General features: G+C 41.0%; 1 protein-coding gene across 4 annotated transcripts in view; it reads left to right on the top strand.

Annotated features, from left to right (window-relative positions):
* The window catches only part of ASAP1 (ArfGAP with SH3 domain, ankyrin repeat and PH domain 1), a 722698-nt gene that overhangs the window by 384768 nt on the left and 312187 nt on the right, over positions 1-25743 (top strand). For all 4 annotated transcript variants that reach the window (XM_053715362.1, XM_053715363.1, XM_053715364.1 and 1 more), the window contains one exon: positions 376-448. In XM_053715362.1, the coding sequence (XP_053571337.1) occupies positions 376-448 (73 nt within the window). The remainder of the gene's footprint in view (positions 1-375; positions 449-25743) is intronic.

The following is a 25743-nucleotide window of genomic DNA, read 5'->3' as shown; positions in this document are numbered from 1 at the left end:
TTGGAAGAAATGATGGTATTGTAACTCTCCCCCATTCAGTATTGTCCTTGAGTATATCACATGTGCATATGTACATTCCGTTTCGTGCCACTGATTATTAAATAAGCAAGCACCAGTTCCTATAAAATGCACATGGAATCCACCTATTTTTTTTTTTTAAAGGTAATGTTTATAAACCCAGCTGCAATCGCTTCTAACAACACACCCCAGTATTTGTTTACATTTTTGGACTTAACTGTATGTAAGAATTATGTTTTATTGTTTAAACAAGGACTGACTATAACTTTGTCAAAATGACATTATTGCTACTTATGGTTGTAAAGCGTTCTTCGGTCTGGGTTTTGTGAATAATTTATGGTCTTTTTTTTTTTTTAGGCCTTAGATCAAGATAGGACTGCTCTACAGAAAGTGAAAAAATCAGTGAAAGCAATCTATAATTCTGGTCAAGGTAAGTCAAGACTAAAATAATCAGAATAACATTTATGTGTGTATTAATGGTTGGTGAAGTTAAATGGACATCAAATTCAAAACAGAATACCCCATGCATTGTTTAACTAATGAACATAACAAAATTGCAATATGAATTTCATATTTAATGTGCTTCTGTTGTAAAATGTAAAAAGCACAAATTATAATTGAATTAATTGATGTTAAATTGTGCAGTTAATTTGTGCTGGTAGCATTTATAAATAACAGAAAATGTTATAAAATTGCAGAGTATTAAAGTGAATGTAAAGTTTCATGAATGAGTGCCGGGTTTTTAAAAATACTATAAAAAACAGTAGCACTTTCATTCAGCGTTTTAAAAAAAAAAATACTTACCTTTTTCTTTTGCAAACACGGATCGCAATCCTCTGCCCGCAGATCCTCTGTAGTTAGTACTTCAAAGCTGAAACCGGCTTCCACCAATCATGGCCTCACAAGTTGGATGCTCTGGGGTGCAGGCCATGATTGGAGGAAGCCAGTTTCGTCATTGCTGAGGTAAGTACAGAGGAGCTGCGGGCGGAGAATTGCGGTCTGTGTTTGCTAAAGAAAAAGGTATTTTTTTAAAAAAAAACGCTGAATGAAAGGGCTACTGTTTTTATAGTATTTTTAAAAACCTGGCACTCATTCATGAAACTTTACATTAACTTTAATACTCTGCAATTTTATAACATTTTCTGTTATTTATAAATGCTACTTAAGCTACCCACAGCACAAATTAACTGCACAATTTAACATCAATTAATTCAATTATAATTTGTGCTTTTTGCATTTTACATAATTTAAAAAAAACATGTATTTCTTTCATGTAATTAGCAAGAGTCCATGAGCTAGTGACGTATGGGATATACATTCCTACCAGGAGGGGCAAAGTTTCCCAAACCTCAAAATGCCTATAAATACACCCCTCACCACACCCACAAATCAGTTTTACAAACTTTGCCTCCTATGGAGGTGGTGAAGTAAGTTTATGCTAGATTCTACGTTGATATGCGCTCCGCAGCAGGTTGGAGCCCGGTTTTCCTCTCAGCGTGCAGTGAATGTCAGAGGGATGTGAGGAGAGTATTGCCTATTTGAATTCAATGATCTCCTTCTACGGGGTCTATTTCTTAGATTCTCTGTTATCGGTTGTAGAGATTCATCTCTTACCTCCCTTTTAAGATCGACGATATACTCTTATATATACCATTACCTCTACTGATTCTCGTTTCAGTACTGGTTTGGCTTTCTACTACTTGTAGATGAGTGTCCTGGGGTAAGTAAGTCTTATTTTCTGTGACACTCTAAGCTATGGTTGGGCACTTTTATATAAAGTTCTAAATATATGTGTTCATACATTTATTTGCCTTGACTCAGAATGTTCAACATTCCTTATTTCAGACAGTCAGTTTCATATTTGGGATAATGCATATGAATTAATCAATTTTTTTCTTACCTTAAAATTTGACTTTTTCCCTGTGGGCTATTAGGCTCGCGGGGGCTGAAAATGCTTCATTTTATTGCGTCATTCTTGGCGCGGACTTTTCTTTCATGTAATTAGCAAGAGTCCATGAGCTAGTGACGTATGGGATATACATTCCTACCAGGAGGGGCAAAGTTTCCCAAACCTTAAAATGCCTATAAATACACCCCTCACCACACCCACAAATCAGTTTTACAAACTTTGCCTCCGATGGAGGTGGTGAAGTAAGTTTGTGCTAGATTCTACGTTGATATGCGCTCCGCAGCAAGTTGGAGCCCGGTTTTCCTCTCAGCGTGCAGTGAATGTCAGAGGGATGTGAGGAGAGTATTGCCTATTTGAATGCAGTGATCTCCTTCTACGGGGTCTATTTCATAGGTTCTCTGTTATCGGTCGTAGAGATTCATCTCTTACCTCCCTTTTCAGATCGGCGATATACTCTTATATATATATACCATTACCTCTGCTGATTCTCGTTTCAGTACTGGTTTGGCTTTCTACAAACATGTAGATGAGTGTCCTGGGGTAAGTAAATCTTATTTTCTGTGACACTCTAAGCTATGGTTGGGCACTTTATTTATAAAGTTCTAAATATATGTATTCAAACATTTATTTGCCTTGACTCAGAATGTTCAACATTCCTTATTTTTCAGACAGTCAGTTTCATATTTGGGATAAATGCATTTGTTTCAATCATTTTTTCTTACCTTAAAAAATTTGACTTTTTCCCTGTGGGCTGTTAGGCTCGTGGGGGCAGAAAATGCTTCATTTTATTGCGTCATTCTTGGCGCGGACTTTTTTGGCGCAAAATTTTTTTTTTCTGTTTTCGGCGTCATACGTGTCGCCGGAAGTTGCGTCATTTTTTGACGTTTTTTTTGCGTCAAAAGTGTCGGCGTTCCGGATGTGGCGTCATTTTTGGCGCCAAAAGCATTTAGGCGCCAAATAATGTGGGCGTCTTTTTTGGCGCTAAAAAATATGGGCGTCATTTTTGTCTCCACATTATTTAAGTCTCATTATTTATTGCTTCTGGTTGCTAGAAGCTTGTTCACTGGCATTTTTTTCCCATTCCTGAAACTGTCATTTAAGGAATTTGATCAATTTTGCTTTATATGTTGTTTTTTTCTTTTACATATTGCAAAATGTTCCACGTTGCAACTGAGTCAGAAGATACTTCAGGAAAATCACTGCACAGTGCTGGAGCTACCAAGCTAAGTGTATCTGCTATAAACTTTTGGTATCTGTTTCTCCAGCTGTTATTTGTATTGCATGTCATGTCAAACTTATTAATGCAGATAAAATTTCCTTTAGTACTGTTACATTACCTGTTGCTGTTCCGTCAACATCTAATTTTCAGAGTGTTCCTGATAACATAAGAGATTTTATTTTTTAAATCCATTAAGAAGGCTATGTCTGTTATTTCTCCTTCTAGTATACATAAAAGTCTTTTAAAACTTCTCTTTTTTCAGATGAATTTTTAAATGAACATCATCATTCTGATACTGATAATGGTTCTTCTGGTTCAGAGGTTTCTGTCTCAGAGGTTGATGCTGATAAATCTTTGTATTTGTTCAAGATGGAATTTATTCGTTCTTTACTTAAAGAAGTGTTATTTGCATTAGAAATAGAGGATTCTGGTCCTCTTGATACTAAATGTAAACGTTTAAATAAGGTTTTTAAATCTCCTGTAGTTATTCCAGAAGTGTTTTATCTCCCTGATGCTATTTCTAAAGTAATTTCCAGGGAATGGAATAATTTGGGTAATTTATTTACTCCTTCTAGACGTTTAAGCAAATTATATCCTGTGCCATCTGACAGATTAGAGTTTTTTGGGACAAAAATCCCTAAGGTTATGGGGCTGTCTCTACTCCTGCTAATGTACTACTATTCCTACGGCAGATAGTACTTCATTTAAGGATCCTTTAGATAGGAAAATTGAATCCTTTCTAAGAAAAGCTTACTTATGTTCAGGTAATCTTCTTAGACCTGCTATATTTTTAGCGGATGTTGCTGCAGCTTCAACTTTTTGGTTAGAAGCTTTAGCGCAACAAGTAACAGATCATAATTTTATAGCATTATTATTATTCTATAACATGCTAATAATTTTATTGGTGATACCATCTTTTGATATCATTAGAGTTGATGTCAGGTATATGTCTCTAGCTATTTTAGCTAGAAAAGCTTTATGGATTAAACTTGGAATGCTGACATGTCTTCTAAGTCAACTTTGCTTTCCCTTTCTTTCCAGGGTAAATAATCATTTTTCGTTCCTTTCCTCACAACAAGGAACAAAAGCCTGATCCTTCATCCTCAGGAGCGGTATCAGTTTGGAAACTATTTCCAGTTTGGAATATATCCAAGCCTTATAGAAACCTATAGCCAGCTCCTAAGTACCTATGAAGGTGCGGCCCTTATTCCAGCTCAGCTGGTATGGGGCAGATTAAGTTTTCTTCAAAGAAATTTGGATCAATTCCGTTCTTAATCTCTGGTTTCAGAAACATTGTTTCAGAAAGGTACAGAATTGGCTTCAAGTTAAGGCCTCCTGCTAAGAGATTCTTTTCTTTCCCGTGTCCCAGTTAACACAGCAAAGGCTCAGCATTTCTGAAATGTGTTTCAGATCTAGAGTTGGCTGGAGTATTTATGCCAGTTCCAGTTCTGGAACAGGGGCTGGGGTTTTATTTTATCTCTTCATTGTACCAAAGAAGGTCAATTCCTTCAGACCAGTTCCGGATCTATCATTATTGAATCGTTATGTTAGGATACCAACATTCAAGATGGTTACTGTAGGACTATCCTGCCTTTTGTTTAGCAAGGGCATTATATGTCTACAACAGATTTACAGGATGTGTATCTGCATATTCCGATTCATCCAGATCACTTTTAGTGTCTGAGATTCTCTTTTTAGACAAGCATTACCAGTTTTGTGGCTCTACCGTTTGGCCTAGCCTCAGTTCCAAGAATTTTTTTTTCAAAGGTTCTCGGTGCCCTTCTTTCTGTAATCAGAGAATAGGGTTTTGGTATTTCCTTATTTGGACGATATCTTGGTACTTGCTCAGTCTTCTCATTTTCGAAGAATCTCATACGAATCGACTTGTGTTGTTTCTTCAAGTTCATGGTTGGAGGATCAATTTACCAATCAGTTCATTTGATTCCTCAGACAAGGGTAACCTTTTTAGGTTTCTAGATAAATTCAGTGTCTATGACTCTGTCCTTGTCAGACAAGAGAAGTTTAACATTGATATCAGCTTGTCAAAACCTTCAGTCACAATCATTCCCTTTGGTAGCCTTATGCATGGAAATGTTGGGTCTTAGGACTGCCGCATCAGATGCGATCTCCTTTGCTCGTTTTCACATGCGACCTCTTCAGCTCTGTATGCTGAACCAATGGTGCAGGGATTACTCAAAGATATCTCAATTTATATCTTTAAACCGATTTTACGACACTCTCTGACATGGTGGACAGATCACCATCGTTTAGTTCAGGGGGCTTCTTTGTTCTTCCGACCTGGACTATAATCTCAACAGATGCAAGTCTTACAGGTTGGGGAGCTGTGTGGGGGTATCTGACGGCACAAGGGGTTTGGGAATCTCAGGAGGTGAGATTTCCGATCAATATTTTGGAACTCCGTGCAATTTTCAGAGCTCTTCAGTCTTGGCCTCTTCTGAAGAGAGAGTTGTTCATTTGTTTTCAGATAGACAATGTCACAACTGTGGCATACATCAATCATCAAGGAGGGACTCACAGTCCTCTGGCTATGAAAGAAGTATCTCGAATTTTGGTTTGGGCGGAATCCAGCTCCTGTCTAATCTCTGCGGTTCATATCCCAGGTATGGACAATTGGAAAGCGGATTATCTCAGTCGCCAAACGTTGCATCCGGGCGAATGGTCTCTTCACCCAGAGGTATTTCTTCAGATTGTTCAAATGTGGGAACTTCCAGAAATAGATCTGATGGCTTCTCATCTAAACAAGAAACTTCCCAGGTATCTGTCCAGATCCCGGGATCCTCAGGCGGAGGCAGTGGATGCATTATCACTTCCTTGGAAGTATCATCCTGCCTATATCTTTCCGCCTCTAGTTCTTCTTCCAAGAGTAATCTCCAAGATTCTGAAGGAATGCTCGTTTTTTCTGCTGGTGGCTCCAGCATGGTCTCACAGGTTTTGGTATGCGGATCTTGTCCGCATGGCTTCTTGCCAACCGTGGACTCTTCCGTTAAGACCAGACCTTCTGTCACAAGGTCCTTTTTTACCATCAGGATCTCAAATCCTTAAATTTAAAGGTATGGAGATTGAACGCTTGATTCTTAGTCAAAGAGGTTTCTCTGACTCTGTGATTAATACTATGTTACAGGCTCGTAGATCTGTATCTAGGAAGATATATTATCGAGTCTGGAAGACTTACATTTTTTGGTGTCTTTCTCATCATTTTTCCTGGCATTCTTTTAGAATTCCGAGAATTTTTCAGTTTCTTCAGGATGGTTTGGATATAGGTTTGTCTGCAAGTTCCTTGAAAGGACAAATCTCTGCTCTTTCTGTTCTTTTTCACAGAAGGATTGCTATTCTTCCTGATATTCATTGTTTTGTACAAGCTTTGGTTCGTATAAAACCTGTTATTAAGTCAATTTCTCCTCCTTGGAGTTTGAATTTGGTTCTGGGGGCTCTTCAAGCTCTTCCGTTTGAACCTATGCATTCACTGGACATTAAATTACTTTCTTGGAAAGTTTTGTTTTCTTTTGGCCATCTCTTCTGCTAGAAGAGTTTCTGAATTATCTGCTTTTTCTTGTGAATCTCCTTTTCTGATTTTTCATCAGGATAAGGCGGTGTTGCGAACTTCTTTTAAATTTTTACCTAAGGTTGTGAATTCTAACAACATTAGTAGAGAAATTGTGGTTCCTTCATTATGTCCTAATCCTAAGAATTCTAAGGAGAGATCATTGCATTCTTTGGATGTAGTTAGAGCTTTGAAATATTAGGTTGAAGCTACTAAGAATTTCCAAAAGACTTCTAGTCTATTGTTATCTTTTCCGGTTCTAGGAAAGGTCAGAAGGCCTCTGCCATTTCTTTGGCATCTTGGTTGAAATCTTTAATTCATCATGCTTATGTCGAGTCGGGTAAATCTCCGCCTCAAAGGATTACAGCTCATTCTACTAGGTCAGTTTCTACTTCCTGGGCGTTTAGGAATGAAGCTTCGATTGATCAGATTTGCAAAGCAGCAACTTGGTCTTCTTTGCATACTTTTACTAAATTCTACCATTTTGATGTGTATTCTTCTTCTGAAGCAGTTTTTGGTAGAATAATACTTCAGTCAGCTGTTTCAGTTTGATTCTTCTGCTTATAATTTCAGTTTTCTTCATTATAAGATTTAAACTTTATTTTGGGTGTGGATTATTTTTCAGCGGAATTGGCTGTCTTTATTTTATCCCTCCCTCTCTAGTGACTCTTGCGTGGAAGATCCACATCTTGGGTAGTCATTATCCCATACGTCACTAGCTCATGGACTCTTGCTAATTACATGAAAGAAAACATAATTTATGTAAGAATTTACCTGATAAATTCATTTCTTTCATATTAGCAAGAGTCCATGAGGCCCACCCTTTTTTGTGGTGGTTATGATTTTTTTGTATAAAGCACAATTATTCCAATTCCTTGTTTTTTATGCTTTCGCACTTTTTTCTTATCACCCCACTTCTTGGCTATTCGTTAAACTGAATTGTGGGTGTGGTGAGGGGTGTATTTATAGGCATTTTGAGGTTTGGGAAACTTTGCCCCTCCTGGTAGGAATGTATATCCCATACGTCACTAGCTCATGGTCTCTTGCTAATATGAAAGAAATGAATTTATCAGGTAAGTTCTTACATAAATTATGTTTTCTTTTACAAAGATATGACGAGTCCACGGATTTCATCCTTACTTGTGGGATATTAACCTCCTGCTAACAGGAAGTGGCAAAGAGCACCACAGCAGAGCTGTATATATAGCCCCTCCCCTTCCCCTCCACCCTCAGTCATTCTCTTTGCCTGTGTTATACTAGGAAGACATGGTAAAGTGAGATGTTAGTTTTAGTTTCTTCAATCAAGAAGTTTTTTATTTTAAATGGTACCGGTGCATACTATTTTCCTCAGGGGGATATGGAAGAAGATTTCTGCCCTGAGGTTTGATGATCTTAGCATTTGTAACTAAGATCCACGCTGGTTCCCACAAGACTTCTGAAGGTAACCATGAGAGATCTTCAGTGTGGAGACCGGTTTCATGCTACAGGCAGCATTAAGGTATGTGCAGCCTTTTTTTCTGAGGAGACTTGGTGTATCAGAACTGGCTGGCATTATTTCCCTGTATGGGGATGGGGGTAAGCAGTAAAACCTATTTTAATAAGAGGGGTGTTACTGGAGTCCCTATATTATATTTATCATTAGTTGATATTTGGGCATTATGTGACATGGGAGACAATGTAAAAAACAATGTTTTATGTTTTTTATTTTTGGCACTTAAAACTTATTGGTTTTATGCTTGAGGGTTGTATTGTGTGTGTATTTCTACTTTAGTGCAAAACTGCATTCCCATGCGGTGTTGTTTGGGGCCTACTCCAACTTTTGACCTTAAGGGGCGGAGCCTATTTTGGCGCATTTTTCTTCAGGCTTAGCAGCAGCAAACAGTAAGGTGCCTCCTGGACTATGTAGCTGGTCTGAAGGGTTGGAAACTTGATTCAAAGTACTCTGGGGGCAGGTAGGCACCACAGCAGAGCTGTGGCAAGGTGTAGAGGGTATTTTTATCTATCTTTTGACTAGATGTTGATATAAGTACTTCTAAAGCCTTATTTCTGCCATTGCTTCTGGGTGCAGTAATTTTTGGATTAACCAACAATATTTACGTTAAATTTGGGAATAATTTAACGTTTTTTTGTGTATTTTGGAAACAATTGTTCACTTTTTTTCTTTTCTTAAAGGCACAGTACACGTTTTTTCTAATGTTTATTTCTCTTACATGGTTTATCCAGTCCACGGATTCATCCTTACTTGTGGGATATTCTCATTCCCTACAGGAAGTGCAAAGAGAGTACACAGCAGAGCTGTCCATATAGCTCCCCCTCAGGCTCCGCCCCCCCCCCCCAGTCATTCTCTTTGCCGCTCTAACAAGTAGCATCTCCACGGGAGTGTAAAGGGAATGTGGTGTTAGTTTGTAGTTTTTTATTTCTTCAATCAAAAGTTTGTTATTTTAAAATAGTGCCGGTTTGTACTATTTACTCTGAGGCAGAAAATGATGAAGATTTCTGTTGAGAGGAAAATGATTTTAGCACCTTGTAACTAAAATCCATTGCTGTTCCCACGCAGGACTGTTGAGTACCGGAAAACTTCAGTTGGGGGGAACAGTTTGCAGGCTTAACTGCTTTAAGGTATGTTTCAGTCATTTTTTTTTCTAGTCAAGACTTAGTAATGCTAGAAGACTGACAAGAATCCCCATGTGGGAAAGGTAAGCCATATTCTGAGACTCAGTATAGAAGGAAGGCTTATTTGTAAGGGCTCAAAACACTGGTGGACACTGTTAAGGGGCAATCGAATATTTTTTTACAAAAATCTGATATTTATACAAGTTTATATTACATTTGAAATACTTTTTTGGGGGTTTATTCCGCATGGCATATATTTAGACACCTATTTTGGCTTGGGTAGGCCCCACAACTCCAGAGTGAAGATGGAGGGGGCCTAAATTTCGCGCCTCTGTTGCGCAGTTGATTTTACAAACAGCTTCATGCAGATCCATGTGAAGGTCCAAAGATTACTTAAGGACTTCAGAGAGGCTTATTTTCGATCAAAACTAATCCCCAAGGAAGGTAGGACCACAGCAAAGGCTGTGGCATGGTTAGTTTGCTCCGGTTTGGGCAGTAGGGGGTTAATTGACTTGAAATTTACTGTGCAATCATTTCAAAGCATTAGGATCATATGGTGAAAATTTCATAAAGATTGGATGATTTTTGGAGGTTTAGTAAAAAAGTGTGCGCTTTTTATTATTTAAAGGCACACTACCGTTTTTTCAAAAATTGTATTTTACTGTATTTGAGTGCTGTCTAAGTCTGTTTAACATGTCTGAGCCTACAGATAGACCTTGTTCTATGAGTTTAATAGCCATGCCGGTACCCCCTTTTACATTTGTGTTTAAAGTGTGCTAAGGTATCTAAACATTTTAAAGACCATGCAGTGACACTTAAAAATGTAGCCCAAGATGATTCTTTAACGGAAGGTAACGAGGATAGTCCTCCTTCCTCTCCCCATGTGTCGACACCAGTTACGCCCGCGCAAGCGATGCCTAGTACCTCTAGCGCATTGGCCCCTATTACATTACAACAATTAGCAGCAATCATGGATAATTCCCATTTCTATCCAAACTGACAGTTTTTTCCTAAAAAATGTTATAGCTCAGTTTTAAGAACAGAGGATGAGCAATCAGAAGTGTTGGATGATTTATCTGTTGTACCCTCACAACCCTCTGATGTATGTACTGTCTGAGGGAGAAATTTCTGACGCAGGTAAAATTTCTCAGCGTTTAAATTTAAGCTGGAACACCTCCGCGTACTGCTTAAGGAGGTTTTAGCTACGCTAGATGATTGTGACCCCATGGTGGTCCCAGAAAAATTGTGTAAAATGGACAAGTTTCTAGAAGTCCCTGTATACACTGATGCATCTCCGATCCCGAAGAGGGTGGCGGATATATGTGACTAGGGAGTGGGAGAGACCAGGCGTACCTTTTGTCCCCCCCCCCCCTATCTTTAAGAAAATGTTCCCCATAACTGACCCCAGGCGGGACGCGTGGCAGGCGGTCCCTAAGGTAGAGGGAGCAGTTTCAACACTAGCTAAGCGCACAACTATACCAATAGAAGACAGTTGTGTTTTCAAAGATCCTATGGATAAAAAAATTAGAAGTTTTACTAAAGAAAATATTTGTTCAACAAGGTTTCCTTCTTCAACCAATTGCCTGCATTATTCCTGTAACTACTGCAGCGGCTTTTTGTTTTGAGGCGCTGGAGGAGTCGCTCCAGAGAGAGACTTCATATAACTAAGTCTTAGATAGAATTCATGCTCTAAAGCTGGCTAATTCTTCATCACAGATGCCGCTTTACAATTAGCTAAGTTAGCGGCGAAAAATTCTGGTTTTGCCATTGTGGCGCGAAGAGCGCTTTGGCTCAAATCCTGGTCGGCTGACGTGTCGTCCAAAACAAAATTACTTAATATTCCTTTCAAGGGAAAGACCCTATTCGGGCCAGAGTTGAAAGAAATTATTTCAGATATCACTGGGGGAAAGGGCCATGCCCTCCCACAAGATAGACCTTTTAAGGCTAAAAACAAGGCTAATTTCGCTCCTTTCGCAACTTCAAGTGATGGTAAACTCTCCCCTTTTTAAAATCAGATCTGGAATGTAAGCGCTTAATCTGGAATGTAAGCGCTATTTTAGATGGAGTTTAATTCATTAGCTGTAATGAAGATGCGCTATAACTTACTTTTTATTATAGATATGAAATTCAAATACTGCATGCTCCTCCACCCACTTCAAAAGTAAAATTTTCTGTGAGCTAACAAATTGAATTGTTGTCCAATCAGCGCTCTCCCCGTATGGCACTTTTGTTGTAGCTAGAGCATTGATTGGAGAGTAATTCAATCATTTAGCTGACAGGAAAATTGACTTTTGAAGTGGGTGGTGTAATGTGGGGTATTTGAATTTCATATCTATATTAATAACTAAGTTATAGTGCATCTTCATTACAGCTAATGAATTAAACTCCATCTAAAATAGCGCTTACATTCCAGATCTGATTTTAAAAAGGGGAGAGTTTACCATCAATTTCAGGAGCGGACCTGCTTCAACCTCTGCAACCGCAAAGCAAGAGGGTAACGCTTTCCAGCCCAAAGCAACATGGAAACCTTTGCAGGGCTGGAACAAGGGTAAACAGGCCAAGAATGGAGGGGCGCCTCATGTGTGGTATCATCTATTAATTAACAACGAGTCACAGAACTATTGCCAAATGGGTACTCACAAATTTGGAGAGCACACTTATGTGCTGGTAGGGGCGGGCTGCAGAATTAGAAAGGTGTGACAGCTCACCCACTTGAAGGCGCTCTTGGCGTAAGATGGTAGATTTTCTATCCAATTATCCTTTTAATAGATTTTTTTTTTCCCACCAAGATCTTTCAGATTATCACTATAAATTCATCACTATAAGTTTTTCACGAGTATCACTATGAGATTAGACTACAATCCATTATTATATTAAGATATTTCCCGTTCAACCTCTCACAGATTAATCTTCCCTTCCAGTCCATTTTATTAATTCATTAACTAAGTAATCTTTTTTTCTCACTCCAGTATTTTCCCCCCATTTTCTCCACTATTTCAGCATGATGACATTCCATACACATTCACTACACCTCACTTTTCACTTTATAGGTTTAGTCTATCATCCTTTATCCTATATTGCATAACGCAATTTGCGTTCTTTTGGAATCAATTATATCCCCCTGGACATATACCATTTATTAGGAATATACTCACTTGTAAACTTAATAAGAATTTAGAAATGTCATTTGGTTAAGTTAGGCCATGTATTGTATTATATAAAGATTTTGGTAGGCGATTAGCCAGAGAATGAAACAAATGCCGGCAAATAAAAACACAAGACACAAAGTTCATTATATAGCGGTTTGAGAAACGACAATAATATTGTAACACACACGTAGTAAAAAAGGAAAATCAATTACTCCCGATCCATACAAACAATATAATACACTCTACAATAAAGAACTAGAGTGACACTGTTGCGAGTATCGCAACAATCGCTATGCAGAGAGTGATTGGCTAGTTTACACACACCCACTTTTGAGGAAAACTGCAATCCGGATTAAGAAAGTGATTGGCCAGGCTACACACACACCCACTTTTGAGGAAAACTGTAAGCAGGTCCTCGGTTGGGTTATCATTGCATACAAATCGGATATTTCCGCAACTACGGTTGCGAGGCTGACAATCTTTATACTTCTATAAGAAGGGCTTTTTGGCTGTTGCGATTGGGGATTGTAAACGGAACTTTAGCCGTCATGTTCGGCCAGTGGACCGCTGAGACGGCTTCAAAGCAGACTGTCAAATCTTAGAGACTCAGGGGGCGTCTATCACAGACGGCACCCTGTCAAATGGCAATATGAGCAATTACTGGTTCTGGGTAACAAGTGGGTGGTGGCGGTCGGCCTCCATGTCACGCGGCCACTGCCCACATAGCAGCTTTGACCAATAGAATAAGAGTGTTCAGGCTAGTAAATAACAACATAGAACCGCTACACGATCTGTGTGTGTTCATAACAAAGTAGGAATTATACAGTTTTAGTTGCTACTAGTAGTTTAAACTAGACAAATTGAGGTAAACATTTAAATTGACACGAATTTCGATATAACTTTTCATTACATAGTGTTGTCAAATACAGACTCCCAAAATATCTTTGGAAGGGTTATACCACCTCAAATGTGTAAAATAAAAGGGGTGGGAGGGATCATCTATCCCAGTAAGGGAACCTATTTAGATGTTCATCAGTTTGGAGCTTTTTAATAACAATGATCAGTTATGAAGTTTATTCCACCAGATAATTGTACTGCAGAGAATAGATTAATAAATGCAAACATAGGTGAGTGTTTACAGAGTCAAGAGGGATTTTTCACCTCTAGGCTAGTGATTTGGACTAACCCACACAGGTGTACCACATCAATCATTCTCCAGCAAAAAGAGGTGTTTTGTTCTGTTCATTAGTGAGGTATATAAGGCAGTGAAGGGTAGCAGGATTTATTATGATTTTTTATGCCTGATGAAACGGTCTGTGAACCGTGAAACGCGTTGCATGATTGGGTGATTATTGGACACCCTGTTATCCACTCTCATCAGCAATCATTGTGCTGTTGTTTTTAAACTTTTTATGCTTTTTAAAATAAATTTGGATATATCTTTTATCCTTTGAGTGGATTCATTTCTACCCACCATCTGCCATTGTTCACCTATGAGAGACCAGCCCAGCACCTGAGGGAACACATTATCATACAAATATCAAGATACCTAGAGTTTGGGTGACCTGCCACACCTCTACCAATCTGCAGCCTGCTTCTACAAGCACATTGGTGTGCTCTGGGAATATGTGAGTACCCTCCACATTAAGGAATCTGTTGTAGTTGCACCATTAATAGTCTGCACATGTGGTGCCCGTATTTCTTGTCTCCCTTATAGCACCACCATCTTACGCCAAGAGCGCCTTCAAGTGGGTGAGCTATCACACCTTTCTAATTCTGCAGCCCGCCCCTACCAGCACATAAGTGTGCTCTCCAAATTTGTGAGTACCCATTTGGCAATAGTTCTGTGACTCGTTGTTAATTAATAGATGATACCACACATGAGGCGCCCCTCCATTCTGTTTTATCTTATATAGTACCACCTGGACCATCCAGTGAGGAGGAGGCAGCCGCTACAGCAATCGTTATCCTTTGAAGAACGTATAAAAGACTGTCTAATTTTTCACAATTGCAAGTGTATTTTCACTACAGTATCTATTAATTTACTGTTTTCTGCCTTTATTGTGTATATACTCATCTATGATAGCTTAACATTGCCCCATCATATATACTTTTGTTCTAGATTATTGATTATACTGCATCTTGAGCGCCCCCTTCAGTGATTAGGTTTAAACAGGCCAAGAAGCCTACTGCTGCTACCAAGACAGCATGAAAGGGTAGCCCCCGATCCGGGACCGGATCTAGTAGGGGGCAGAATTTCTCTCTTTGCTCAGGCTTGGGCAAGAGATGTTCCAGATCCCTGGGCATTAGAAATCGTTGCTCAGGGGTATCTTCTAGAATTCAAGGACTCTCCTCCAAGGGGAAGGTTCCACATTTCTCGTTTGTCTTCAGACCAGACAAAGAAACAGGCGTTCTTACGCTGTGTTGAAGATCTTCTAAAGATGGGAGTGATACACCCAGTTCCAATTGCAGATCAAGGACTGGGTTTTTACTCAAACCTGTTTGTAGTTCCCAAAAAGGAAGGAACTTTCAGGCCAATCCTGGATTTAAAAATTCTAAACAAATTCCTCAGAGTTCCATCATTCAAGATGGAAACCATTCGGACAATCTTACCAATGATCCAGGAAGGTCAATATATGACTACTGTGGATTTAAAGGATGCGTACCTTCATATTCCTATCCACAAAGATCACCATCAGTTCCTAAGGTTCGCCTTTCTGGACAAGCATTATTAGTTCTTGGCCCTTCCTTTCGGGTTGGCCACTGTCCAAGAATTTTCACAAAGGTGCTAGGGTCCCTTCTAGCGGTACTAAGACCGCGGGGCATTGCAGTAGCACCTTACCTGGATGACATATTAATTCAGGCGTCGTCTTTTCAAGGAGCCAAGACTCATACAGAAATCGTCCTGGCCTTTCTAAGGTCTCACGGGTGGAAGGTGAACGTCGAAAAAAGTTCTCTGTCTCCGCTCACAAGGGTTCCCTTCCTGGGAACGCTAATAGACTTGGTAGAAATGAAAATATTTCTGATGGAGGTGAGGAAGTTAAAACTTTTAACTACTTGCCGAGTTCTTCATTCCATTCCTCGGCCTTCTGTAGCTCAGTGCATGGAGGTAATCGGGTTAATGGTTGTGGCAATGGACGTTGTCCCTTTTGCCCGAATTCATCTCAGACCACTGCAACTGTGCATGCTCAAACAGTGGAATGGGGATTATGCAGATTTGTCTCCTCAAATACAAATGGATCAGAAAACCAGAGATTCTCTTCTCTGGTGGTTGTCTCAGGATCACCTGTGTCAGGGAATGTGCTTCCGCAGACCAGAGTGGATCATTGTCACGACCGATGCCAGTCTGTTAGGCTGGGGTGCGGTCTGGGACTCCCTAAAAAGCTCAGGGCCTATGGTCTCGGGAAGAGTCTCTTCTCCCGATAAATATTTTGGAACTGAGAGTGATATTCAACACGCTCCAGGCATGGCCTCAACTAGCGGCGGCCAAGTTCATCAGAATTCAGTCAGACAACATCACGACTGTAGCGTACATCAATCATCAGGGAGGAACAAAGAGTTCCCTAGCGATGAAGGAAGTATCCAAGATCATCAAATGGGCGGAGGATCACTCCTGCCATCTATCTGCAATTTACATCCCAGGAGTAGACAACTGGGAGGCGGATTTTCTGAGTCGTCAGACTTTTCACCCGGGGAATGGGAACTCCATCCGGAGGTTTTTGCTCAGCTGACCCAGCTATGGGGCATTCCAGAGTTGGATCTGATGGCGTCCCGTCAGAACACCAAACTTCCTCTTTACGGATCCAGGTCCAGGGACCCCAAGGCGGCATTGATAGATGCTCTAGTAGCGCCTTGGTCCTTCAATCTGGCTTATGTCTTTCCACCGTTTCCCCTTCTCCCTCGTCTGGTAACCAGAATCAAACAGGAGAAGGCTTCGGTAATTTTGATAGCGCCTGCGTGGCCACGCAGGACTTGGTATGCAGACCTAGTGGACATGTCATCTGTTCCACCATGGACTCTGCCATCGAGGCAGGATCTTCTAATACAAGGTCCATTCAAGCATCCAAATCTAGTTTCTCTGCAACTGACTGCTTGGAGATTGAACGCTTAATTCTATCTAAGCGTGGGTTCTCTGAATCAGTTATAGATACTTTGATCCAGGCTAGAAAGCCTGTCACCAGGAAAATTTACCATAAGATATGGCGGAGATATCTTTGTTGGTGTGAATCCAAGGGTTACTCGTGGAGTAAGATTAGGATTCCTAGGATTTTGTCTTTTCTCCAAGAAGTATTGGAGAAAGGATTGTCAGCTAGTTCCTTAAAGGGACAGATATCTGCTCTGTCTATCCTGTTACACAAGCGTCTGGCAGAAGTACCAGACGTTCAAGCGTTTGCACATGCTTTAGTTAGAATCAAGCCTGTCTATAAACCTGTGGCTCTTCCATGGAGTCTAGATTTAGTTCTTTCAGTTCTTCAAGGGGTTCCGCTTGAACCTTTACATTCCATAGATATTGAGTTATTATCTTGGAAAGTTTTGTTTTTGGTAGCTATTTCTTCTGCTCGAAGAGTTTCAGAATTGTCTGCTTTGCAGTGTAATTCACCCTATCTGGTGTTCCATGCAGATAAGGTTGTTTTGCGTACCAAACCTGGTTTCCTTCCGAAAGTGGTTTCTAATAAGAATATTAACCAGGAAATCATTGTTCCTTCTCTGTGTCCTAATCCAGTTTCTAAGAAGGAACAGCTGTTACACAATCTTGATGTGGTTCGTGCTTTAAAATTCTATTTAAAAGCAACTAAAGATTTCAGACAAACATCATCCTTGTTGGTTGTCTATTCTGGTAAGAGGAGAGGTCAAAAAGCTACTGCTACCTCTCTTTCCTTTGGCTGAAAAGCATAATCCGATTGACTTATGAGACTGCAGCCTCCTGAACGAAATGCAGCTCATTTCACCAGAGCTGTGGCTTCCACATGGGCTTTCAAGAATGAGGCTCCTGTTGAACAGATTTGTAAAGCAGCGACTTGGTCTTCACTGCATACTTTTGCCAAATTTTACAAATTCGATACTTTTGCTTCTTCGGAGGCTATTTTTGGGAGAATGGTTTTACAAGCAGTGGTGCCTTCCGTTTAGGTTACCTGACTTGTTCCCTCCCTTCATCCGTGTCCTAAAGCTTTGGTATTGGTATCCCACAAGTAAGGATGAATCCGTGGACTGGATACACCATGTAAGAGAAAACAGAATTTATGCTTACCTGATTAATTACTTTCTCTTACGGTGTATCCAGTCCACGGCCCGCCCTGGCAATTAAGTCAGGTTTAAATTTATTTTTGTCAAACTACAGTCACCACTGCACCCTATGGTTTCTCCTTTTTCTCCTAACCATCGGTCGAATGACTGGGGGGGCGGAGCCTGAGGGGAGCTATATGGACAGCTCTGCTGTGTGCTCTCTTTGCACTTCCTGTAGGGAATGAGAATATCCCACAAGTAAGGATGAATCCGTGGACTGGATACACCGTAAGAGAAAGTAATTTATCAGGTAAGCATAAATTCTGTTTTTATGCTATAAATAAGTGTTTAAATTACTTTTGTGGTATTACTAGTCTGTTCAACATGTCTGACATTGAGGTTTCTCATTGTTCTATGTGTTTAGAAGCTATTGTGCAACCCCCTCTAACATTGTGTAACTTTTGTACTGAAAGGGCTTTACAATGTAAAAAGCATATTTTAAATAAATTAAGTGTGCCTAAGGATGATTTTCAGTCTGAAGAGAATCAGGATATGCCATCCAATTCTCCCCAAGTGTCACAACCTTTAACGCCCACACAAGCTACGCCTAGTACTTCTAGTGCGTCTAATTCCTTTACTCTGCAGGAGATGGCTGCAGTTATGTCAACTACCCTTATAGAGGTATTGTCTAAATTACCAGTGTTGCAGGGTAAACGCAGTAGGTTAATTATTATTGTAAATACTGAATCCTCTGATGCTTTATTAGCTATTTCCGATGTTCCCTCACAGTGCTCTGAGTTGGGGATCAGGGAATTACTGTCTGAGGGTGAAATTTCTGATTTAGGGAATGTTTTGTCTCAGACAGATTCGGATGCTATGTCATTTAAATTTAAGCTTGAACACCTCCGCCTGTTACTTAGGGAGGTTTTAGCGATTCTGGATGATTGTGACCCTATTGTGATTCCTCCAGAGAAATTGTGTAAAATGGATAAATATTTGGAAGTACCTACTTACAGTGATGTTTTTCCGGTTCCTAAGAGAATTTCGGAAATTGTTAGAAAGGAATGGGATAGACCAGGTATACCGTTTCCCCCCCCCCTAATTTTAAGAAAATGTTTCCCATATTAGATACCATTCGGGACTCATGGCAAACGGTCGCTAAGGTAGAGGGAGCTATATCTACCCTAGCTAAGCGTACTACTATACCCATTGAGGATGTGTTTTCAAAGACCCTATGGATAAGAAATTAGAGGGTCTTCTAAAGAGATTATTTGTTAATCAGAGGTTTCTTTTACAACCTACGGCCTGCATTGTTCCAGTAACTACTGCAGCATCTTTTTGGTTTGAGGCTCTAGGCTCTTGGTTTGAGGCTCTTAAGGTTGAGATTCCATTAGATGACATCTTAGATAGAATTAAGGCTCTCAAGCTAGCTAATTCTTTTATTACTGATGCCGCTTTTCAAATTGCTAAATTAGCGGCAAAAAAATGCAGGATTTGCTATTTTAGCACGTAGGGCATTTGTGGTTCAAATCTTGGTCTGCTGATGTGTCATCAAAACATAAACTTTTAGCTATTCCCTTTAAAGGTAAGACCCTTTTCGGGCCAGAATTGAAGGAAATAATTTCTGATATTACAGGAGGTAAAGGCCATGCCCTACCTCATGATAAATCGGTTAAAATGAGGGGTAAACAGAATAATTTTTGTTCCTTTCGTTCCTTCTTCCTCAAAGCAGGAAGGGAATTTTACCCAATCTAAGTCAGTCTGGAGACCTAATCAGAACTGGAATAAGGGTAAACAATCCAAAAAGCCCGCTGCTGCTCCTAAGACAGCACGAAGGGGCGGCCCCCGATCCGGGACTAGATCTAGTAGGGGGTAGACTCTCTTTCTTTGCTCAGGCTTGGGCAAGAGATGTTCAGGATCCCTGGGCATTAGAAATAGTGACCCACGGTTATCAATTGGAATTCAAGGACTTTCTCCCAAGAGGGAGATTTCATCTTTCAAAGTTATCTGCAAACCAGATAAAAAGAGAGGCATTCTTTAGCTGTGTAAAAGACCTTTCTACTATGGGAGTAATTTATCCAGTTCCAAAATTGGAACAGGGACAGGGGTTTTAGTCAAACCTATTTGTGGTTCCCAAAAAAGAGGGAACTTTCAGACCCATTTTAGATCTCATGTGTCTAAAGAAGTTTCTTAGAGTCCCATCGTTCAAGATGGAGACTATACGAACAATCTTACCAATGATCCAGGAGGGTCAATATATGACTACCGTGGATTTAAAGGATGCTTACCTTCATATTGCAGTCCACAAGGATCATCACCGGTTTCTAAGGTTTGCCTTCTTGGACAAACATTATCAGTTCGTGGCTCTTCCTTTCGGGTTGGCCACAGCACCCAGAATCTTCACAAAGATTCTAGGGTCTCTTTCTCCAACATAGGTGTGTCCGGTCCACGGCGTCATCCTTACTTGTGGGATATTCTCTTCCCCAACAGGAAATGGCAAAGAGCCAGCAAAGCTGGTCACATGATCCCTCCTAGGCTCCGCCTACCCCAGTCATTCTCTTTGCCGTTGTACAGGCAACATCTCCACGGAGATGGCTTAGAGTTTTTTAGTGTTTAACTGTAGTTTTTATTATTCAATCAAGAGTTTGTTATTTTAAAATAGTGCTGGTATGTACTATTTACTCTGAAACAGAAAAGAGATGAAGATTTCTGTTTGTATGAGGAAAATGATTTTAGCAACCGTTACTAAAATCCATGGCTGTTCCACACAGGACTGTTGAGAGGAATTAACTTCAGTTGGGGGAACAGTGAGCAGTCTTTTGCTGCTTGAGGTATGACACATTCTAACAAGACGATGTAATGCTGGAAGCTGTCATTTTCCCTATGGGATCCGGTAAGCCATTTTTATTCAGACAGTAAATAAGGGCTTCACAAGGGTTTATTAAGACTGTAGACATTTTCTGGGCTAAATCGATCATATTTACACATATTTAGCCTTGAGGAATCATTTAATCTGGGTATTTTTTGTAAAATAATATCGGCAGGCACTGTTTTAGACACTTTATTCTATAGGGGCTTTCCCTAATCATAGTCAGAGCCTCATTTTCGCGCCGGTATGGCGCACTTGTTTTTGAGAACAGCATGGCATGCAGCTGCATGTGTGTGGAGCTCGGATACATAGAAAAGTCTTTCTGAAGGCATCAGTTGGTATCGTATTCCCCTTTGGGCTTGGTTGGGTCTCAGCAAAGCAGATTCCAGGGACTGTAAAGGGGTTAAATATAAAAACGGCTCCGGTTCCGTTATTTTAAGGGTTAAAGCTTCCAAATTTGGTGTGCAATACTTTTAAGGCTTTAAGACACTGTGGTGAAATTTTGGTGAATTTTGAACAATTCCTTCATACTTTTTCGCAATTGCAGTAATAAAGTGTGTTCAGTTTAAAATTTAAAGTGACAGTAACGGTTTTATTTTAAAACGTTTTTTGTGCTTTGTTATCAAGTTTATGCCTGTTTAACATGTCTGAACTACCAGATAGATTGTGTTCTGACTGTGGGGAAGCCAAGGTTCCTTCTCATTTAAATAGATGTGATTTATGTCATAAAAAATTTAGTAAAAATGATGCCCAAGATGATTCCTCAAGTGAGGGGAGTAAGCATGGTACTGCATCATCCCCTCCTTCGTCTACACCAGTCTTGCCCATACAGGAGGCCCCTAGTACATCTAGCGCGCCAATACTCCTTACTATGCTAACGGCTGTAATGGATAATTCTATCAAGAACATTTTAGCCAATATGCCCACTTATCAGCGAAAGCGCGACTGCTCTGTTTTAGAAAATACTGAAGAGCATGAGGACGCTGATGATATTGTTTCTGAAGGGCCCCTACACCAGTCTGAGGGGGCCAGGGAGGTTTTGTCTGAGGGAGAAATTTCAGATTCAGGAAAAATTTCTCAACAAGCTGAACCTGATGTGATTACTTTTAAATTTAAGTTGGAACATCTCCGCGCTCTGCTTAAGGAGGTGTTATCCAATTTGGATGATTGTGATTATCTGGTCATTCCAGAAACACTATGTAAAATGGACAAGTTCCTAGAGGCCCCGGGGCCCCCCGAAGCTTTTCCTATATCCAAGCGGGTGGCGTACATTGTTAATAAAGAATGGGACAGGCCCGGTATACCTTTCGTACCTCCCCCCATATTTAAAAAATTGTTTCCTATAGTCGACCCCAGAAAGGACTTATGGCAGACAGTCCCCAAGGTCGAGGGGGCGGTTTGTACTCTAAACAAGCGCGCCACTATACCCATAGAAGATAGTTGTGCTTTCCAAGATCCTATGGATAAAAAATTAGAAGGTTTGCTAAAAAAGATGTTTGTTCAGCAAGGTTACCTTCTACAACCAATTGCATGCATTGTCCCTGTCACTACAGCCGCGTGTTTCTGGTTCGATGAGCTAGAAAAGGCGATTATTTGTAATTCTTCTTCTTATGAGGAGATTATGGACAGAATTCGTGCTCTTAAATTGGCTAATTCTTTCACCCTAGACGCCACCTTGCAATTGGCTAGGTTAGCGGCGAAAAATTCTGGGTTTGCTATTGTGGCGCGCAGAGCGCTTTGGTTAAAATCTTGGTCAGCGGATGCGTCTTCCAAGAACAAATTGCTTGACATTCCTTTCAAGGGGAAAACACTGTTTGGCCCTGACTTGAAAGAGATTATCTCTGATATCACTGGGGGCAAGGGCCACGCCCTTCCTCAGGATAGGTCTTTCAAGGCCAAAAATAAACCTAATTTTCGTCCCTTTCGCAGAAACGGACCAGCCCCAAGTGCTACGTCCTCTAAGCAGGAGGGTAATACTTCTCAAGCCAATCCAGCCTGGAGACCTATGCAAGGCTGGAACAAAGGAAAGCAGGCCAAGAAACCTGCCACTGCTCCCAAGACAGCATGAGATGCGGGCCCCCGATCCGGGACCGGATTTGGTGGGGGGCAGACTCTCTCTCTTCACTCAGGCTTGGGCAAGAGATGTTCTGGATCCTTGGGCGCTAGAAATAGTCTCCCAAGGTTATCTTCTGGAAGTGATTCATCCTGTTCCATTAAGAGAACGAGGGATGGGGTTCTACTCCAATCTGTTCGTAGTTCCCAAAAAAAAAAAAAAAAAAAAAAAAAAAAAAAAAAGAGGGAACGTTCAGACCAATCTTAGATCTCAAGATCCTAAACAAGTTTCTCAAGGTTCCATCGTCCAAAATGGAAACCATTCGAACAATCCTTCCATCCAGGAAGGTCAATTCTTGACCACGGTGGATTTAAAGGATGCGTATCTACATATTCCTGTCCACAAGGAACATCATCGGTTCCTAAGGTTCGCATTCCTGGACAAGCATTACCAGTTCGTGGCGCTTCCTTTCGGATTAGCCACTGCTCCAAGGATTTTCTCAAAGGTACTAGGGTCCCTTCTGGCGGTGCTAAGACCAAGGGGCATTGCTGTAGTACCTTACTTGGACGACATTCTGATTCAAGCGTCGTCCCTTCCTCAAGCAAAGGCTCACACGGACATAGTCCTGGCCTTTCTCAGATCTCACGGATGGAAAGTGAACGTGGAAAGAGTTCTCTATCTCCGTCGACAAGAGTTCCCTTCTTGGGAACAATAATAGACTCCTTAGAAATGAGGATTTTTCTGACAGAGACCAGAAAAACAAAACTTCTACACTCTTGTCGGATACTTCATTCCGTTCCTCTTCCTTCCATAGCGCAGTGCATGGAAGTGATAGGTTTGATGGTAGCGGCAATGGACATAGTTCCTTTTGCGCGCATTCATCTAAGACCATTACAACTGTGTATGCTCAGTCAGTGGAATGGGGACTATACAGACTTGTCTCCGAAGATACAAGTAAATCAGAGGACCAGAGACTCACTCCGTTGGTGGCTGTCCCTGGACAACCTGTCACAAGGGGTGACCTCCCGCAGACCAGAGTGGGTCATTGTCACGACCGACGCCAGTCTGATGGGCTGGGGCGCGGTCTGGGGATCCCTGAAAGCTCAGGGTCTTTGGTCTCGGGAAGAATCTCTTCTACCGATAAATATTCTGGAACTGAGAGCGATATTCAATGCTCTCAAGGCTTGACCTCAGCTAGCGGGGGCCAAGTTCATACGGTTTCAATCAGACAACATGACGACTGTTGCGTACATCAACCATCAGGGAGTTCCCTGGCGATGGAAGAAGTGACCAGAATTATTCAATGGGCGGAGACTCGCTCCTGCCACCTGTCTGCAATCCACATCCCAGGAGTGGAAAATTGGGAAGCGGATTTTCTGAGTCGTCAGACATTGCATCCGGGGGAGTGGGATCTCCATCCGGAAATCTTTGCCCAAATCACTCAACTGTGGGGCATTCCAGACATGGATCTGATGGCCTCTCTTCAGAACTTCAAGGTTCCTTGCTACGGGTCCAGATCCAGGGATCCCAAGGCGACTCTAGTAGATGCACTAGTAGCACCTTGGACCTTCTAACTAGCCTATGTATTCCCGCCGTTTCCTCTCATCCCCAGGCTGGTAGCCAGGATCAATCAGGAGAGGGCGTCGGTGATCTTGATAGCTCCTGCGTGGCCACGCAGGACTTGGTATGCAGATCTGGTGAATATGTCATCGGCTCCACCATGGAAGCTACCTTTGAGACGAGACCTTCTTGTTCAAGGTCCGTTCGAACATCCGAATCTGGTCCCACTCCAGCTGACTGCTTGGAGATTGAACGCTTGATCTTATCAAAGCGAGGGTTCTCAGATTCTGTTATTGATACTCTTGTTCAGGCCAGAAAGCCTGTAACTAGAAAAATTTACCACAAAATTTGGAAAAAATATATCTGTTGGTGTGAATCTAAAGGATTCCCTTGGGACAAGGTTAAGATTCCTAAGAGTCTATCCTTCCTTCGAGAAGGATTGGAAATAGGATTATCTGCAAGTTCCTTGATGGGACAGATTTCTGCCTTGTCTGTGTTACTTCACAAAAAGCTGGCAACTGTGCCAGATGTTCAAGCCTTTGTTCAGGCTCTGTTTAGAAGCAAGCCTGTTTACAAACCTTTGACTCCTCCTTGGAGTCTCAACTTAGTTCTTTCAGTTCTTCAGGGGGTTCCGTTTGAACCCTTACATTCCGTTGATATTAAGTTATTATCTTGGAAAGTTTTGTTTTTGGTTGCAATTTCTTCTACTAGAAGAGTTTCAGAATTATCTGCTCTGCAGTGTTCTCCTCCTTATCTGGTGTTCCATGCTGATAAGGTGGTTTTACGTACTAACCTGGTTTTCTTCCAAAAGTTGTTTCTAACAAAAACATTAACCAGGAGATAGTCGTGCCTTCTCTGTGTCCGAAACCAGTTTCGAAGAAGGAACGTTTGTTGCACAATTTAGATGTTGTTCGCGCTCTAAAATTCTATTTAGATGCTACAAAGGATTTTAGACAAACATCTTCCTTGTTTGTTGTTTATTCTGGTAAAAGGAGAGGTCAAAAAGCAACTTCTACCTCTCTCTCTTTTTGGATTAAAAGCATCTTCAGATTGGCTTACGAGACTGCCGGACGGCAGCCTCCTGAAAGGATCACAGCTCCTTCCACTAGGGCTGTGGCTTCCACATGGGCCTTCAAGAACGAGGCTTCTGTTGATCAGATATGTAGGGCAGCGACTTGGTCTTCACTGCACACTTTTACCAAATTTTACAAGTTTGATACTTTTGCTTCTTCTGAGGCTATTTTTGGGAGAAAGGTTTTGCAAGCCGTGGTGCCTTCCATTTAGGTGACCTGATTTGCTCCCTCCCTTCATCCGTGTCCTAAAGCTTTGGTATTGGTTCCCACAAGTAAGGATGACGCCGTGGACCGGACACACCTATGTTGGAGAAAACAGAATTTATGTTTACCTGATAAATTACTTTCTCCAACGGTGTGTCCGGTCCACGGCCCGCCCTGGTTTTTTAATCAGGTCTGATAATTTATTTTCTTTAACTACAGTCACCACGGTATCATATGGTTTCTCCTATGCAAATATTCCTCCTTAACGTCGGTCGAATGACTGGGGTAGGC

The sequence above is a fragment of the Bombina bombina genome, chromosome 5 (assembly GCF_027579735.1).
Source record: "Bombina bombina isolate aBomBom1 chromosome 5, aBomBom1.pri, whole genome shotgun sequence".
NCBI lineage: Eukaryota > Metazoa > Chordata > Amphibia > Anura > Bombinatoridae > Bombina > Bombina bombina.
This window is presented reverse-complemented; position numbering and strand designations above follow the sequence as displayed.